Below are 19,449 nucleotides of genomic sequence, written 5' to 3'. Positions count from 1 at the left end.
CATGGTCCCTAATTGATCAGCAATGTAACAGAGAAACAACGTTAACCGGGACGACGTTAAGTGAGGAGATACTATACTAAGGTGAGGTAACAGCAAGCCCATTTTACAGATGGGGGAAAGAGGGCGACAAAGGGTTAAGCGACTGGCCTGAGGTCTGAATCAGTCTGCAATACAGCTGGGAATAGGTCCCAGGAGTCCTTGCTCTAAACACATAATGGGCCTGATTCTGATCTCACATACTCCTGTTTCCCGCTGGTGTGAGATCAGAACCCGGCCCAGGACTGGGCCATTACTCTACAGCTGGGCTACTGCATTTTTAATGTACAGGTGTCTGTCCACGCTACCATTAAAATCCCTCCATTGATCATCAGACGCAAATCCAGGACAACAAGCCGGCTTCCTGCTGGTCAATACCACCCTGTTAGGGACAAGTCTAGGCAGCCCATCGCTGTCGCCGGGAGGACTGAAAACCTGTCCTCTGCCGAGCCCTGGGGCAATGGTTGTGTGTTTCCTGGCACCACCAAGGCCTAGAGCATTCTGGCAGCCGCGGGCCTGGGCTGTTGGTGATCTCAGCTGATTCTGGGGAGACGCACAGGGTCTTGTGCTCAGGACGGGGCTGATAAAGGGAAGTAGCTGCTGGCTGCCTTCCCACATTCAGTTTGACAATGGAATGCACATTTAGCCTGTTGGAGACAGACACAGCCGCTGTGGCGTGGGGGAACTGGGCATGGGGAAGTGTAGAGGAATTCACCCAGTCAGGGCGGCAGAGCACAGCTCTTTGGGGCTCCCTGCACAGATGGCAAGGTAGGAGCAGACACAGAGCCACCCAGCAGACTGCCCTCAGCATAGGCTGGAGGTTTGGCCCTTTGCGATCATCCCATCTACCAGCATTTCCGACGCACTCACCATCGCAGCGCCCAGGAGCGGCCATCGCCACTGGCACATGTTACCAGCCAGTATCAGCAGCTGCAGTCATTTAAACTGAGCAAATTCCTGGAGAACAGATGCTTGTCCTCTTCCCCCTTTTTTGCCACCAGATGAAACCACCGAGAACGTCACAGGTCAGCTCACCTCCAGCAGAGGCTGCAAGAAGCAGATCGAGCCAAGGACGGGAAAGCAACGCAGCGCGATGGCAACGCAGCAGAGAGAGCACCAACGCAGAAAGGCCCCAGACATGGCCTGGCTGGCTCTGCAGCCCAGAACAGGGCTCCCTTTGTTCTCGCACATCTGCCTCCCTGCTCAGAGCAAGAATCCTGTTAACCCTCTTCTTACAGCCCCGGGCCTCCCGCTGCGCTAGGGGAGAAGATAATGGCATGAGGAGATTGACCGGGCAGCTTGGAAAGAACCCAGAAACACTGTGCATGTTCTTAAAACAGGTTCTCACACTTCCCGGCACCGCGACCCCCTTCTGACAACAAAAATTACTACACGACCACAGGAGGGCCAAAGCCCGAGCCCCACCGCTCCGGGCAGGGGGGCCAAAGTGCAAGGGCTTCAGCCCCAGGCAAGGGGCCTGTAACCCGAGCCCCACCACTCAGGGCTGAAGCCCTCGGGCTTGGCTTCGGCCCTGGGCAGTGGGACTCGGGCTTCAGCCCCAGGCCCCAGTAAGTCTAAGCCACTTTGGGGTCCTGTCTGACAGTTTGAGAACTTCTGTCTTAAAACAACCATACAGCTGCAGCAAAGGAAGCCCAGAGCAATGGGATGGGTGCTGTCCCCCTGCCGAGGGTCTCTCTGGCCAGTGACAGATCCGAATGGCAGCTCAGAACCAGGCCCTGTTGCTGTCTAAGGTGATTTGGGTGGCGAGACACATGGAAACCAATGACTTGTGGAATTTAATCAATTCCTTTCCACAGATGGGATCCTCTGAAGTTACCCAATTCCTTTAGAGGATGGTAAGTCATACCCAGAGGAGTTCTGCCTAGCAATTCCACTCTTTCTGTCCCCAGCCATGAGCAAGGACACCATGGTGTCTAGCATATGGACACAACCTCAACGAGGAATGAACATGCCTGATCTCAGAGCGACCTAAAAGCAATCAGTAATCTATCATTTCCCCAGGAGGCAGCAGCCTTACAGGACCAGACCCGTGGTCTCTCTAGCCCAGTCTCCTGTCTCTGATAGTGACCAGTTGCTTCAAAGTGACGTTGTTGGGGTCAAATTCTAACCAGTACATTGTAGTAGAATGTAGTATCATCACCAAAAACATAAGTGGGTTCAAAATGGAATTAGATAAATTCATAGAGGATTGGTCCATCAATGACTATTAGCTAAGATGGTCAGGGACGCAACCCCGGGCTCTGCATGCCAGAAGATGGGACTGAACGACAGGAGATGGATCACTCGAAAATTGCCCTGTTCTGTTCATTCCCTCTGAAGCATCTAGCACGGCCCACCGTCAGAGACAGGATACTGGGCTAGATGGACCACTGGTCTGACCGAGTACGGTTCTTTGGAGGTTCTTATGCAGTTTAATGCTTCCACAGATACTTTTCCCCAACCCTTTTGCTATTATTCATCCACTAAGGATTTAAAATAGCTGTAGATAAGATCAGCAAAACAACCCACTGGCAGAAAGATGATGAGAAAGTGAGACAGAAAGAGAGAGAGAAATTACTGTGTGGATAAGGAAATGGAAAGAAAGCTTGTTGAAACGCAGAATGCACCTCCCCCACCCCCACCAGCCGGTCTCTCAGCTGCTAATTTTACAAACCCTGCATTTTATCATCCAAAATTCAAACCTGAGTCCTCACCTGGGAAGGCAGCGGTGAGATTCTCATCCCTGTCTCTGGGATACAGCTGGGAAAACACAGCACAATGCGCTTTTATACTTCCATCTGGAGACTCTGCAAGAAACCTGCCCCCTCTCGCGCTCCCTCTGCAAACTTCACACAAGGCACTGGCTGCCCAGAAAGTCCTCCGGCACATATACACACACCCCACAGCCTCGCTCTCTTTCTCTGGGCTGACCTTCTCTCTGAGCTGCACAATACTTCCTGAAAGAGCAGGCCCACCAAAGCAAGAAGAAAAAAAAACGCCACCCAGAATTCACTGGGGCTAATACTTCCTCCTCTCACCCCCAAAAAGTGACACCTCCCAGACCTTGCGCTGCCGGCTGCTCACCACCAACCACACAGCATAAAGGGAGGTTACCATGGCTGCCAAGAAGCACAACAGACCAAGATTTATATTACTAGCTCCCCCCTCACTCCCTGAATTTAAAGGGCCATCTATCTTATCGGTATTTATTTATTCAGCACTGTACAATGACACACGAACACAGCCAGTCCCAGGCCAAGCTGAAGGACAGATACAAGGGGCACCGGGAAATCCAGAGGTAGTGATTAACGGAGTAACTATATCCCCCAGATTCGCTTCTTGTGGATAACTCAAAGGACAGGGGTTGTCCTCCCGCCCTGCCTGGGATGCTATAAGACCGGCATGATTCCTGCTACTTTCACTGCTGTGGGTGAAAAGCAGCAGGGAGAGGCTGGTTAGTTTCATTCATAGCTTGGGATATCTATGAACAGCAGCGGAGTGGTTTGCCGGCAGATGCTGAAAGACAAGAGCGCAACCATTCCTATTTAGAACAGTCCTTAGCTGTCCCCGCGAGCCTGAGGGTTCGAAACTTCCTTTTTGGTCATAAACAAAACCGTAGATTCTGCAGAATTCAATCATTTGGGTCCATTGCCGCCCAGAGAACGTGTCCTACAGACGAGGGGCTGGGTGGAATTTTCATGCCCTTTATTTGGTACCACACAAGCCCACTACAAACGGTTTAGGACAGGAAGTGAAGAAAAATAGCTTGTCCATCGCAGCCACAGGGGGAGCTGATGTAGGCAGAATGTAGCTACCCGATTAGGGATTTTTGCAGGCCACTACGATGGAGTTCCTTGCTGCCGTTCAGTGTTCCACAGCTCTTTAATAACCACATGTGAGCCAGCCCTTCGATTCCACCTCTCCTCCAAGAGATGGACCCTCCAGCTGCACACCACCATTCTGGGGCATCACCTCGTTAGTGACATCAAGGGAACAGCACCATCTACTGGGATGTCAGACTCTCCACTCCCTTGCTATCCTGGGCAGTCATTTACACCTCTGCAAAAAAGGATCAAGCTCGGTCCAACTTGCACAACAACGAACGGGGCAAGGGCAGAAGAGACTCGAGCCCCCTGACTCTCTGTGTGTTTGGGGCATAGGGCTGGGATGATGGTTCGGAGCATGTGAATCACATTAATATCACTGGCTACAATAGGAAATAGGCAAAAAGAAAAGGAGGACTTATGGCACCTTAGAGACGAACAAATTTATTTGAGCATAAGCTTTTGTGAGACGTGAGCTGTAGCTCACGAAAGCCTAGGCTCAAATAAATTGGTTAGTCTCTAAGGTGCCAGAAGTCCTCCTTTTCTTTTTGCAGATACAGACTAACACGGCTGCTACTCTGAAAAAGGAAATAGGGTAACTGGGAAAAGTAACACCCAGATCACCAAAATGCACTCAGCCCCTGCAGGAAGATCAGGGCCCAGAGGCTTCCGGACCCTCCCATTACTTGGAGATGTATCCAGGGGCTTGGTCACTGCTGTATTACATCAGTTTTGGAAGCATGTGTAGTCACTGGAGTGAGGACTGAGCCCTTAGATGTCTAAGCTATGGCCAGTTCTGTCTCAGTGCCTGTGTGCATTCAATATCACACATACGCATGCTATTTGCAAATGCAACAAAGGGGGGAAAACAGTCCCCAAAACACACAGACGTGGCATACCCGCCTCCTGGGGCATGATGAGAATTAATTGATGTTTGCGAAGCACCTCAGAGAAAAAGCCCTACCTAACTGTTAAAGCTATCCTGGGGCCTCATCCTGTGAGATGCTGAGCACCCTCAATGGCCACGGACTTCAGCAGGGCCCCAGCACCTCGCAGGATCAGGCTTTTCATCATCATGTTGCTGCTGTCGCTGTTGGGTTTACTCTGTTTATAGAAGAACCTGTGCTCTCCAGAGAAACCCCCCCGAACAAGACCTGAATTTAGATCTCTCCCAACTCAGTGCTCAGCATTTGCCAGTGAAATTCCCTTTACTGAAACCCTGAACTATTCATGTTCCCTTGGATAACCGCCTTCTCCTGTATGCTGGAGCCTGCCAAATATGGGCCCTTTTCCATTATTTAGTGGAGAAGATAGTACAGTATTCGTGGCACAGAGGCGAGCGTCAGGAATGAGTGATGCTGAGCCGACCAGACTGAAAATTTCTTACACTTGGCAAGACAGGTAGCTCTCGTAGAGGGTTTCCTGCTGCCGACAAGAACTTGTCTGACTTGATCAGAGCAAGAGAGCTCCACTGGGTTCAGCCATGGAGCTTCAATGCCGCGAGGAGGAGCGACTCGAGATTCGGATGTTGGAGGTGGCCATGTTCCTGGGTTATTAGGTCTGGGAAGAGTAGCAGGGTGACCGGGGTTTCTACGGACATTTCCAGGAGTGATGTGTACCAGTGCTGGAAGGGCCAGGCTGGAGCTATCCATATCACAGAGCTTGGTCCCTGTGGATCTTGAGGAGCACCTTGTGAACGAAAGGGACGGGCAGGAATGCGTTTCGGAAACGCCCTCCCCCTGGGAGGAGGAACGCGTCCGCAGTGGAGCCCGGGCTGTGACTCAGGAAGGAGCAGAACTGCTGACACTTCCTGTTACGTTACGTGGCGAACAGGGTCTATTTGTTGAGCTGGTGGTTGCCATTGAGGTGGCCACAGCACCGGAGGAGGCTGGCGGTGTCGCCTAGATCTAGACCTCCTGCTGCTGGACCTATCCAAACGACAGGACTCCACCTCAGACTCTGAAAAAGAAGACCACGGAGGAGCGGTACTCAGTGGTGCCGAAGAGCAGTGCCGAGCCTCTGGGGACTGATGCGGTTCCCCCACGTGGGTGGCCGGTGCCAGAGATGGGGAGCAGCGTGACATCATCGCTGGCTTGCCCCTAGATGGACTAGGCAGCCTGGCTATCTCCGGTGCCTCGTCCCTCCTTGGAGAAGGCAGAGCCATCAGGTGACTACGGTCCTGCACCGCCTCACATGTCTCCGGAGTGGAGGGGAGTTGAATGCCCCGGCCGTGATGGTCCGTAGAACAGTGGTGGACCAGACTCGACTGGACCCCTTGCGGGGCAGGAGTTGACGAGCCGCTGGGAGCTGCCGGGCCCGAAGGAGGCTGCCGCTGTCTCTTGAGGCACAGGAGGGGGAGAGCGCCCCCTCTCTGGGCTCTTTTTCTTCTGGGGCACCGGGGATACAGATCGGCACCTACCAGAAGTCTTATGTTCGGTGCCATGTCGGTGCCGGGAGTCCTTAGTCTCCGTTATAGGAGCCGCCTTGCGCGCCGTCAGCGTCGGTGCACTGCACACGGACGAGGAGGGACTCAGCACGGCCTCCGCCGGCCCGGGGTCGGATTGCAGGCCGAGGGCTGCCTCCATGAGGATAAGCCTGAGTCTCTGCAAGCGATCCTTACGGGTCCTTAGCCAAAACCCTTTACAAACGCGGCACTTGTCCTTGTGACTCTCACCAAGGCACTACAAACTAGAAGTGTGCGGGTCACTTTTTGGCATCAACTTTCCGCAGACTTCACATGGTTTGAACCCCAGCAGCAGAGGCATGCCCCGGAGGTAGGGGGCCGGGGGGGAGTAACCCCCACAGTAAAAACTTAGCCTACTACTACTATGAACTTAAGACAAAAACTATGAACTATATACAAAATACAACAGCACACTGCTAAAGGCGCTTGCAGAAGCAAGAGCGAGGGACGTTCCAGCTAGCCGTCACAGGAGGTAAAAAGGAACCAAGGGGATGGCGGGTCGGCAGGGCCCTATATTGGGCGCCATGAAGGCACAACTCCAGAGGGGCGCCCAGGCCGACCCTCCGGATGCTGCTAGGGGAAAAATCTTCCTGCTATGCATGCGGCGTGCACACACCTGATTGGAATGGCCATGAACAAGCACTCGAAGAAGAACTAAGAGGAACCTGCAAGATAGATACAGAAGAAATCCTGCCTCACACCCATGCAGCATATGAAAAAAATCAAAACAAAAACCCCAGCCAGAGTCTTGACCCCGAACAGAGAGAAGAGCCAGAGACTTCACAGAGTCCGCCAAGGACGTCTCTATTGATATGGCAGGCACTCCGATATTACAGTGACAGATAGGCAGGCGGGTGTGCGTGAAGGTAGCTAGACAGACGGAACCGAACAAGGACTATACACATAAGAATTATTAACATATCTTGTTTAATTCTTTGCTCACCGTCACCATTCGCACAGTCACGACAGGGCCGTCCTGAAGGTTCTCAATCATTTTCTCCTTGCCTTCTCAACCCCCCAGGTGTTGCCCCACAAACCTCTCTGCTCTGTCGGGTTTTAGTTGACAATTTTTTTTTGTTTCCTACTAATATATTAACTTTTTAAGAACAGTTTCTCTGCATAACACAGACCAGAGACCCTTGCTCAGTAAGTACACACTGTGACATTTCACAGTGAAGGAGGGAATCTTACACATCCTATGTGCTTGTCACTATCGGTGCTCTGGGAGCTGCTTTGCGCGTTTGTGTCAGTGGGATCACAGCCAGTTTCACCATTGTTTATGGCTAATTTCACAGAGGCACTGAGACACGAGCTGATGGTGAGGAACCATGATCCAGAGCAGTGCTTCTCAGCGTTTTCGGGTTGATGCCCTCTTATTTGAAGTCCAAAATTTTCAGGACTCCCTTACGTTTACACTAGAAGTAAGAGTAAAACATGGATCAATGATACCAAAGAACTGGTGCTAAGCGTGTGTGTGTGTGTGAGAGAGAGAGACTTCAGGCAAATCACTTAATCTGCCCTGTGCCTCAATTCCCCACAGAGGCAGTACTTCACCAGGGTATTGTGAGAGTAAAATCTAACAATGACTGATTGTTCAGCGCTCGCATGCTATGGTGATGTGGACCATACAGCTACCTAGATAGATACGGAATGCCTCTCTGCGGCTGACTTATAGGGAAAAGTTGAGCGCCTCTCAGGCAGGTCAGTGGGTACAGACAGCTCCTCTTGCTGGAAGGATCAGCTTGATTTTGCTGGCAGTTCCCCTTTGCATTTACTTTCAATTCTCTACAAGATATAAAACTATCCTCCAAAAATGTTTGCAGAACACTCAACTGTTCTAGAGTAACAGCCGCGTTAGTCTGTATTCGGAAAAAGAAAAGGAGTACTTGTGGCACCTTAGAGACTAACCAATTTATTTGAGCATAAGCTTTCGTGAGCTACAGCACCCGATGAAGTGAGCTGTAGCTCACGAAAGTTTATGCTCAAATAAATTGGTTAGTCTCTAAGGTGCCACAAGTCCTCCTTTTCTTTCAACTGTTCTAGCGTGTCATTTTCATGCCCCAGATCGGAGGTGTCAGTTGCACGAATTCAGCACTAGAGAGCAGCATTACACCAAATAAAACAGACAAGACCTTTATGCCTGTATCATGTCAGACGCATACGACTGAGCTAGGCAGAGACAATCACTCTATCCCAGGGCAGCAGCCATGGCTGCAACATCTCTTCCCCCGTGAGCCACTTCCTGAAAACCCCAGGAAATCTCCCCGGAAGGAGCAAACCTGGGAACAGTCACTGTAACAAGACAATGTTCAGTGCTGGTTCATGTTCAAAGGACTGCACAGTCCTCCTCCGCTAGGGAGTCGGGAGCCAGTGTCAGAACAGCCTCAGATGCTCCTGTCATAGGAGCTGTACATGTTTCTAGAAAGATTATACCTCCGGAGTCCCTCCTCTCAGGTCCTGTGTACAGATCACTAGGCCACGTCTCTGTCTACTAAACCACTACCAATGACCATGCTTTGAGATTTACATAGCGCCTCACATCTGTGTGCACGGAGACCACAGCCTGTCATGCTGACCAGCACTGTCTCCTTGTGCACCCGTCTGTTGTCTCTGGTCTTGTACTTTGCTTGGAAGCTCTCTGGGGAAGCTAACATGTGTTTGTTCTGTGTTTATGCAGCGCCAAGCACAACTGGGTCCTGGGCCGTGACTGGGGCTGCAAGTATGAGGATGATACAAATAAATAATACTAAGCCACGTCCTTGGCATTCCCTCCGGGTGGTGGGGAAGGATTATTATCCCCAGTGTGGAGGTGAGGAATTTGGACACAAAAATTATTGCCCAAACTTTCAAGAGTGGCCTCTAATTTGGGGTGCCCAAGTTGGGACCCCCTGGGGCCTGATTGGCAGCGGGGCTGGCCACTTGGACCTCTGAACAGCAGGCATGGGGGAGGTCCCCGAAGCTGGGCACACAAAAATCTGTGACCGCTTCTGCAAAACGTGGCCCTTGCCCAAGTACCCACAGCTGAGTCAGGTGCAGACCTGGGCACCAAACCCAGAGAAGTCCTAGTCTCCTGCTCTAACCACTAGACCTATAAAAGTTTAACGCTTATAGAGAGAAGAAAACGCACCCTGTTAGTGGGAAGCGAAATCAACACCACCCAGTGCCACCCATCCATACGAGAAACCAGGGCCAGCTGCGGACGGGCAGGCGGGCGAGCAGGGCAGTCATCCTGGGCCCAACTTCCAAGGGTGCTGCCACACTGCTGTGCCACTTGGCTTTTTAATTTTTTTTTCTCCATTCTGATTGGAGCAAAAGTAACTGGCCACTCTGATTGGCCGGCTGTTTTTTTTTTTATTATTATTATTTTGCTTTGCTGATTGGCCGGATGTGGTTGGTTTATTTTTGCTCAGCTGCCAGTGTTCAGCAAAATGGACAGAGCCACTCCTGAGGGAGATCAGTGATTTCTCTGATACTCAACACACACGCCCCTTCCCCTCAGGGGATCCAAGTCTCTTCTCTGTAGTCGGTAGCCTGCTACAGAGTGACATTCCCCAGCACCAGCTCAGAGCGCCACAGCTGACCAGTGCTGTGTGATGAGGCAAATGCCAGCAGGACGCCCAGCAGTAACTCACGCCGATCTGGGGGCCTCCATGGGCTCCCCGTGGGGACATCAGTGACCACCGCTAGGCAAAGGCTTCGGGCTGCAGTTATGGAAAGAAAGCCCCCATCCCAGCCCTGTCCCAGGAAACCCCCCTTTCTGTCTACACCCAGCGATTGAGCTCCCTCTCCCCTCCACTGTCTGTTTCGGGGCGCCCAGCGTCCTGCCCATCCTTCCAGACGGGAGTCCCTTGGCCAGAGCCACAAGGTGGAGAAGGTCGCTGAGCTGAGTGACATCCAGTATGAGCACTATGGTCATTTTCCAGGGGACACACAAAGATTTGGGTCGATGGCTCTAAGTGCCGTCTACATGAAAACGGGTCTGGGAAGCGCAGACACATCTACGTAGCTCAGGATCTTCCTCAGACCCTTCCTGGACTTCATGCCCACGGCTGCCCCCGGTGACCCAGGCCTGGGATTCACAGCTCGTCCAACAGACTGGTGAGAAGCGCACTGAGCTCCGCACGGGGTCAGCATCGGTTCCAGCACCCCTGGGCTTCCTCGGAGGTCCCTCACCCAAGCACGGACCCAGCCTAACCTGGCTTAGCTCAGGAGACCTGAGGAGAGCCGGGTGAAGTGGCTCTCAATGAAGGCACCTATCCCACCCCTGGCCTGCATCCGATTCCACAGTCACTGGACTTCCAGTTCCCCCATTAGCCTTACCTGGTGGCCGTCCTCTGGGACAAAGCCCTTGGCGGCAGCAAGGGTGGTCGGCTTGGCAGGGGGGGCACCTTGAGGGAGTGGGGCTTGGTCTCCAGCTGGTGGCGTTTCACTGGCAAAGGGGGCAGCGGTGGTTTCCCCTTCCCTTCAGGGACCGCTAGCCCCAGAGAGAGCTTGTCTCTGGCTGGCAGAGGAGCAGGCACCGGAGGGGCAAAGTCAGCGAAGGAGGGCAGTTCGGAGCGACAGGGGACAGCGGGGGACAGTTCAGCAGAGACAGGAGGCGATGCTGAGGAGAACTTGATGGGAGGGCGACACCCCAGTCTCGGGGGGATGGGTGGGGGCACCTGGCTGAGGCCGGCAGGGTTCCCCATCTCCGTGAGAAGAGGAGACTTTCTGCTGGCTGGCATGGGCGAGTCACCTTTGAGCTCCGGCTCTGCCCGGGCGGTCACGGCATCTGCGCTGACCCGGAAAATGTTGCGTTTCATGGGAACTGGCCTCCTCGCTGCCACCACAGGCCCCTCCATGCCTGGTGGAGCCTCCATGAAGGCCTTCTGGAGGCCAAAGAGGATGCGCTTGCGATGGCCTGGCAGCAAGATCCCGATCTGAGTCAGGGCCTCATCCGTCAGGTTCCGGCAGTCCGACACCTTCCAGAGGTCGTTCTTCTCAAAGCTCTCCAGGTACTGGTCCAGGTGAAGGGCTCTGAGCCATTCAGCCACAAGCAAGGACGCCCCTTCCTCCATCGTGGGACGGGGGAGCTCCACCTCAGTTCATTTCTCCACCACGTGGTGAGCTTCAAAATGGCGTCCGCGCCTAGAAGGAAACAAACAAAGAGCTCGTTAGAATGTGCAGGCATCAGAGCATCAAACAGGGAGGGGACAGAGATCCAGTCCTGCCACTCTTCCTTTGGCTGTTCCACAAAGCATCCCACTGAAATCCCATGAGATTGTTACCCCATTTTACAGAGGGGAAAACTGAGCCCCGGAGACGCTAAGACCAATATTTTCATGATACTGTCTAGATCAAAGTGGGCTGATTTTCAGACCAGGCTGTTCTATTCTATCCAGGTTTTTATATTGCCCTCATCAGCACAGCATCCAAGCACTTTAGCCCCCGTGAATGCTACAGAAGTCAACAGGAGCAGTGGACTGTCAGCACCTCTGAGAAAATTAAGCCACTCGTTTGGGTCCCTACGTGCAGCTTTAGGAGCCTCACTTCAGACAGCCAAACAAATCTAGCGGTTTGCCCCAAAGTCAACCACATCCAACGCCGATTAATTTCCCCAGAAAACCCAAGCCAACATGAACGTCACCTACGAACCCACAGAGTAGATCGGGAAACGAGGAAGCTCCCACCTTGGACTAAGTATCAGCAAAAAGCACCCCTGAGAGCCAAGTGTGTTCGACTGAAATAGTCTCTTCAAAGGGAAGTGGCGGGAGATATACGGATATTAAAAGCTGGGCTGGTGATGCAGTTGGGGAGAGACCGCAAGGAACACTCCTACGCTGGCTGGGCCACCTGCCCCAGTCTGGCTCTTCCATCTCTAACTCCTAATATTCCTATCAGGAGCACACGCGAAAGAGGCAGGAGAGGGTGAATATGGCACATTGGGGACCGGCACAAACACAACAGACATCAACCGCCCTGCGTACATGGGGACAAGGGGACATCCCATTCAGCAGCAGCAGAGTGGTGGCTGGATGGAAACCAACAGAGCAGGAACTGGTGCAATGTTGCGAGCGCCGCTGACTCCCAGAAAGTCAAGCCAGTGTCCTCACGAGGCCCAACGCTTCTCCGACTGAGAGACTCTCCTTTAACTCTGGCTCCTTGCTCGCAATGTCAAAACCTTGGCTGACCACAGAGCTGTTACAGCGTCAGAAGCAACACTGTAGTGAAAACGCTCTGACACGTTCCCCTGGTGTTATGTGGACCGGTGTGATCTGCTAGGTCACTCCAATCCTCAACTCTGGGAGCCAGCCTTGCCCTGCTCTGCTGTGAGAACCCCCACTCCTGGGCTGGTCACGCCCAGCCTCTGGCATGTAAACTGCTCCCAGCACACGAGTGAGCACTTTTGGCCAGAAGCTGCTTGGATTGTGCAAGCGAATGACACTAGCCAATATCTCCAGTCCCAGACACAACCTTAGGAACCTCCGTTTTGCAGTGTCCGGTTATGCCCGCTGGATGCGGCAAGCTTATATAAGTTTGTCAATTTAACAAAGAAATTGATACGTATCAGGCTTGTTATCCCAAGGGGAGTCTCTGACATGCTTTTCAAACCAAACGCACTGCTTCAGGTAGAATAAACAAACAGATTGACTTATAATCATTTAAAATCTAAGCACAACAAGTCAGATTTGGTCAAATGAAATAAAAGCAAAATGCATTCTAAGCTGATCTAAGCTGATCTTAACACTTTCAATGCCCTTGCAAACTGAGATGCTTCTCATCACAGGCTGCCTGGTTGCTCTTCAGCCAGGCTCTCCCCTTTGATCAGCGCTTCAGTGGCTTGGTGGTTGAGCGTGTAGATGGAGGTGGAAGAGAGAGGAAGAGCATGGCAAACATCTCTCCCTTTTATCCCTGTTTCCCTCCTGGCTTTTCCCCCCACCCCTTCAGAGTCAGGTGAGCATTATCTCATTGTAGTCCCAAACTGACCAAGCGAAGGGGAGTGACTCACTCAAGAGTCCAACAGATCCTTTGCTGCTGCCTAGACCACTGTCCTTTGTTCCTGTGAGGCTGGGCTGGGTTTGTTCCATATGTGCCCTGATGAGGTGTGAACTGCCCCTCTGCTCCTGGAGAGTTTTGCCTGGGCTTGTTTTAAGCCACGAGGACACAATTTCAGCCTCATAACTATATACATGAAGTTACAACATTCTATAACATTACTATGTCAACAATGCTCAGTGCATCATGAGCCTTCCGAAGACACCCGACATGACAAACTTTGCATTGGATACCACACAATCATAAGGATGAACATGGGGGTGCAGGGTGTTCCCCCAAGGTACTGAGTGTCACACCCTTATCATGCTGTTTGCTGTGGGATAGCCCGTCCAGAGAAAGATCTTCCATCCTTCAAGGTGCTACCCTGCTAGCATGGTTCCTTGACACGCACACACAGTTCAGAGAAATCTCCCCAAATCTCTTATTAATTATCAGTATTATTATTTTTTATTTGTATTCTCGTAGCACCTCGGTGCCCCTGTCATGAACCACGGTGCTAGGGGCTGTACTAGAACTAAGAGATGGTCCCTGCCCACAAGAGCTTATAATCTAAGAGACAACAGATGGATACAGCCAGACAGAGAGGGGAGTACCGGGAAACAATGAGACACTATTAGTCTGAAGGATGGGCTGGGGGTCTCAGCACACCACATGCCTGACCACCAGGGATCTCCTTGTTTTCCCTGATTAATAAAAAAAAAACATAAAATTCTATGTTTTTCCATAATTAAAATGAAACGCTGAGCCTTAGTTTCCCTAGCCACAATCTATACAGGTATCAGTTGAACACAATGTTTTGTAGATATATTTACAACATTTAGATAAGTTGGAAGCCTACCACTGCCATCCATCATTAAAATAAAATAAAATGACTAGAATGATCCTGTCTCAGTGTATTGTTCCTCTACTGCTGTCAACAGTCCTGCTGTTTCAGCCGCATCTTCGTTTCTCATCATTCAGTTTATGTTTAGCGCTTTCCATGGGTTCTACAATTCCCTGCCTTTGAACATAATCGGCTGCCTTGCTGCATAGAGTACGGAGCAGCCCATTACCATCAACGTGAAATCTGTCCTTCCAAAACTCAGCGACACAGTCTTTAGTGGGGACTTTTAAAGTTTCCACCCCCTTTTCATAACTTTGCTTACTCCTGTCTGGAGGCCAAAGTGAAATCTGAGATGCATTAAACCACAAACCCGCTGAGTAACTGCTCAACGCCGGAAGCAGTTTGTTGGAGTATGTTTAGTGATGTCAATTTAAAGCATGTTCAAAAATCAACTACCCGAGGCGGAGGTTGCAAGCATTGAATAAGAGACACCGGTACTTTAACCATTCACTACATTTTACTGAATCTATGTTTTTATTTTTTCACAAACAGCAAAACACTAAAGATTCTCTGTAAAAATGCAAATTCTGGGTTTTTCCGTGGCAAACGGATTTCTAGGATCCCTGCGGACCACTGTCCCATTTTCTGTAGGCATCACGGCGAAGGAGAATTTTGTGGAGGGATTTGAAGGAGGACAGCGAGGGAGCTTTGCTAATGGAGACAGGGCGCTCCTCCCAAGCATGAGGGCAGAGGCGACACGTGGGGGGGGGGGGTCACATGGAGTGACACGCCTCTCCAGATCTCTGCCAGGGTGGGAGTTGAGCTGAGCGCGGTCAAGGGGGATGTGCCTGGGAAAGGCACCAGCACCTACAGCTCTCGCTGAGCCCCGCTAGGGGGTGCCCAGAGCAGAGAAGAGAGACAGGGCTGGCAGCACGGCTCCGCCAGAGGGGGCGCAGGGATGCCCACTGAGTCCCATCCCTTCCTCGCCCGCAGCCGCAGTCACCTGCTCGGCTGTCGGTGTCTGGAACCCATGCCCGCAGCGGGGAGGCGATGGGAGAAGTAAGTGGGGAAGGAGCTGTGAGGGGAGTGCGGGGAAGGTGGTGACAGCCTGCAGCGGGTGTGGAAAAGGGGCCAGAGGCAATGCATGGGGCGGTCACATCCTCCCCCCACACCCCCAAACCTTTAAATTGTGCTCCCCACCATCCAGAGTTACCGGTTGTCTCTGTGTGAGGGGCAGCAGGGGAGAAAGCAGAAAGGGGCTTACTTGAAGTTTTAACAATGGGCAGAGGAGGCTGCCTCATGGGCTGAGGGGAAGCACCACCCAACAGCTACAGCGAAGGGGACCTGCTAGGTAGGGTGGGGAGTCACTAGGAGGAGCCTTGCTGCGATAGAGACGGGGGGAGCCGGGGAGAGGTGCAAAGAGAGGGGTGATACGGTCAAAGCGGCAGCCTAGGAAGACAACCCTAGGAAGAATGGATCCGAGCAGGGCACGGTTGTATTGTCAAGGCCGGAGAGAAGGAAGTGGCAGTAATGACAAGAGGCTAGATAAGCGTTCTAGCTGCAAGATTTAGACATCGCCAGGAGGTGAGGACCTAGAGAAAGGTGCAAGGCCCAGGTGGTGGTGTCCATAGCACTCGAGAAAGGAGGTAGCAGGAAGGTTTTTTTGCGGGGGTTGGGGTGGGGAGGGAGGTTCCAGAGCTCTGTCTGAGCCATGTTTTGCTTGAGCTGATGGCTACACAGCAAGGAGACATCAGAGAGACAGGCCAGGATTTTAGTTTGGACAGAAGGAGGCAGGCGTGGAGCACAGAGGTAGATCTGTGAGTTGACAGCAGAGAAACGGGTTTTGAATTTGTGTTTGTGGATGAGACTGCCCGGAAATAAGGTGTAGAGGGAGAAGAGAAGTTATGTTTTCTGATCATATACAAAGAAGAGGGGCCATCAGCTAATGATGTCAGAGTGGTGGGAGACTCATTAGTGTCCGGAGCACAGCAGCTAGCTAACGAGGTGACTGAGGTGAATGGAATTCATTAGCCAGCCCAGCATGTTGCTGCCGTACAATGCAAGAAGACTCCTGCTTTGTATTTTAGCCACTGCTGATGCCTCGTGAAAAGCAATCAAAGTTGGAACGGTTTAAACTGAATCAGGTAACCCACAATCCATTCTTTAATCTGCTGGGAGGTGGTCTGTTCTAACGGGTTCTCAGCACCTCTGAAATGCAGCCACCTCTGGGGTGCCTGCCACATGGTGCCTCACAACACTGCTAAACAGGGAGGGGGGAATTCCAGCCAAGGACACCGGGACAAAACCTCTGCTCTTAAGAGTAACAAGGCATGGTTAACGCCCCCACAGAGCAGACAGGCCTGAGGTTCTTCAGGCTGCCTCCTGCTCTAACACACAGATTAACCGTCTCAGAAGGAAGATGGTCTGAGCTGACCATGCTAAGATTTTAACCTGCAGTTGCAGGGAGTTAAAATATTTCAAATCAAAGCTCAAGGGTCCGAACCACACCTCCGACACGCTGTAAGAAAGAGCATGTGGAAGGGAAGAAGGAAGGAAGTGCAGGTAACTTTCTTATCCCTCCCTTAGATAGGGGAACTAACAGGGGAGTTTCTCAGGGACTGGAATGACACTCTCAGGTTGAGCTGTCTGAGGTTGGTGGTTAATAGAATATCCACCCTGACAATTGGCACCTCTGCAGAGAGAAATAGTTCCCTTAGACAGCTCGCTTCTGGAGCTGACGAAGAGGGAAGAGGTTAGAGTGGTGGAGGCTGATCTTCCCCTCGTACCAACGTCACTCAATCAGTGGAGGTCAATCAGCGTAACACTGAGCAAGAAGAGAATCAAGGCACCACGTTCTCAGCCGACGCGCCAGCTGGCGGGACGTGAGCACGCTGTTACATGGGATTTGCCATCCTGGCTTAGATTCTTGCTCCATCAAAACTGTAATCCACCCTGCTGCGATGGGTTCTGAGAAAGGCAAGAAAACTGAAACGGCCTCACCCTCCAGCCTCAGGAGAGGACATGTTCTCACCCGACTCCCGCATAGGCCAAGATCTCATTCTCCAAAGCATGAGACTCGATCACACTGACCACCTTAGCTTGCACAGCTACACATGCTCCATAGCGAAAGCAAGCAATCGGGACCAGAGACCACCCTCAGTTACACCGTGGAGTGGAGTGACTCCATGTTTCCACCAGTGCCCTGGAGACTACAGATTGTATCAAAGAAGAACCAGCCGAATGAAGGAAAGTACAAGATGATTTCAACATCACTCCCCCACTCAGCCTCCCAAAGGGCGTAACACTCCCAGCTAGAGACCCTAACACTCCTTGTGAGGTGGAAGAGGGCAGAGTACACAGCAGGGTTGCATCTAATTAAACCAAAAAGAGCAGAATTCATGCTCTTCAGCGGGAACAGAGTATGAGTATGTCTGTATTTCTATCTTCACAGAGCCCACTGCAGGGAGGGCTCCAAAGTCCCTTCTCACCTGGGTTAGAGAAGTCTGGGAGCAGCCCTGGAGCAGCCAGAGAACTGGGAAAGACTTGGACAAACAGGAGGGACACCAAAGGGAAATGTCCTTATACCAAAGGTACAGGATCACTAGGAACTGGCCAATGTTGCCACTGGCTACGCCGCAGTCAGAGACCTATGCAAAATACAGCCTGGTGTTAATCAGTCATGCAGAGCCAGGAGTCCTTTCACACGCGCAGGAAAACAGTAAGATCTGGAAGTTTTGGGATGTCTGAGACAAACACTGTGGTGGAGATCATAGAACATCAGGGTTGGAAGGGACCTCAGGAGGTCATCTAGTGCAACCCCCTGCTCAAAGCAGGACCAATCCCCAATTTTTGCCCCAGATCCCTAAATGGGCCCCTCAAGGATTGAACTCACAACCTGGATTTTAGCATGCCAATGCTCAAACCACTGAGCTATTCCTCCCACCCTAATACTTAAGACTATATGGAGCAGGGTTCAAATCACCTAATTAAATTAAAGAAATCAATCTCAAAGGGGGGACTTTTTCAAGCAGGACAGTCTTTGACTCCCCAGGTACTTTCCACTCTCCCTGGAGCCTTCGTTGCAGCATTCTGACAGATTTGTAGGACGTCTCTCTTTGTTTTGTTTGGGTGCCGCTGACATTATGAGTGTAATATAACCTCTCCTTGAGAGGTGACAGGGCCAGAAGGAGTTAATTAACTCACAGACTGACCTGACCCATGGCCAAATTTTAAAGACTGGTTAGGAAGATATGTAAATGAACAGAGCTTTGAAATGCAAGCCGGCATTGTTAGCGATGGAAGGGTAGATATTTGCTCAGGTCTTGTGATGTAAGCAAACGAGTCTTGTCTATTGCTATGGCTTTAATTCAAAGATCAAAAAAGGAGTATTAATATTTAGGAAGACACTTGAGTGAAACAGCATTATTGTCTAGATGTCTCTCTGAAGGTTGTGGTAACCTGCATCTGAACTATTTAATGGATAAAATTACCCTGTGCTAATTGCCATGATGTTGGGAGTTAAGCTGATTGTTTTCTCAGGCCAAAAGGCTGCTGGAAATGTATAAAAACCCTGGGACACGATCCTTCTTCATCTCAAATTTGCTCTGGGTTTCAAGAAGGGGAAACCCTAACCCATAAGAATTGAGATCCCCAGTCACTGGCTGTAGTCACCCTGAATATGGACATTGGACTATAACCTATGGCCTATTTCTAACAGGACTTTTGGCAGCTACAAACTCATCTCCGCTATGTATCTGAACCTCAGGAATTGAATTCAAGTCGGTATGTATACGGATCTTTTAACCAACTCTCTTTTCTTTTAAAATAAATTTTAGCTTAGTTAATAAGAATTGGCTGTAAGCGTGTATTTGGGGTAAGATCTAAGTTATAATTGGACCTGGGTGTGTGGCTGATCCTTTGGGGCTGGAAGAACCTTTTCTTTTCTAGGATGAGATAAGATTTTCAGTAATCGTCATCATATCTGACATGTGTGTCTGGAGGGAGGCCTGAGGCTGGGGAACTGCCTTGAAGGGAACTGCACAGTTTGGGCTTCTGAGTAACCAGTGAGGTAAGGTAAATCAGAGGCTGTTTTGGGCTGGCTTGGTAAATCTGAGTATTGGAATATCCACCAGTTTTGGGGGTTTGTCTGCCCCATTTTGTTTGCAGTTCACCCTGAGCGACCTCAGCTGGCTCCCATGGGCAGCATCGTCAGAGTACCACTAACATCAGAGTCTCAACAGACACCAATTTGAAATGTCCCTGCGGGC

At 51.2% G+C, this 19,449-nt stretch overlaps 1 protein-coding gene across 4 annotated transcripts in view; it reads right to left on the bottom strand.

Annotated features, from left to right (window-relative positions):
• The window catches only part of ARAP1 (ArfGAP with RhoGAP domain, ankyrin repeat and PH domain 1), a 223,884-nt gene that overhangs the window by 117,114 nt on the left and 87,321 nt on the right, over window positions 1-19,449 (bottom strand). For 3 of the 4 annotated variants that reach the window (XM_074954487.1, XM_074954505.1, XM_074954496.1), the window contains one exon: window positions 10,645-11,451. In XM_074954487.1, coding sequence (XP_074810588.1) covers window positions 10,645-11,381 — 737 coding nt within the window. In that variant the 5' untranslated portion in view covers window positions 11,382-11,451. Of the gene's footprint in view, window positions 1-2,750; window positions 2,878-10,644; window positions 11,452-19,449 lie in introns of those variants that run through there. The other variant, XM_074954515.1, reaches the window with a different exon arrangement.

The sequence above is a fragment of the Natator depressus genome, chromosome 1 (genome assembly GCF_965152275.1).
Source record: "Natator depressus isolate rNatDep1 chromosome 1, rNatDep2.hap1, whole genome shotgun sequence".
Classification (NCBI taxonomy): Eukaryota; Metazoa; Chordata; order Testudines; family Cheloniidae; genus Natator; species Natator depressus.
Note: the sequence above shows the minus strand (reverse complement) of the source record. Positions and strands in the feature narration are given on the sequence as shown.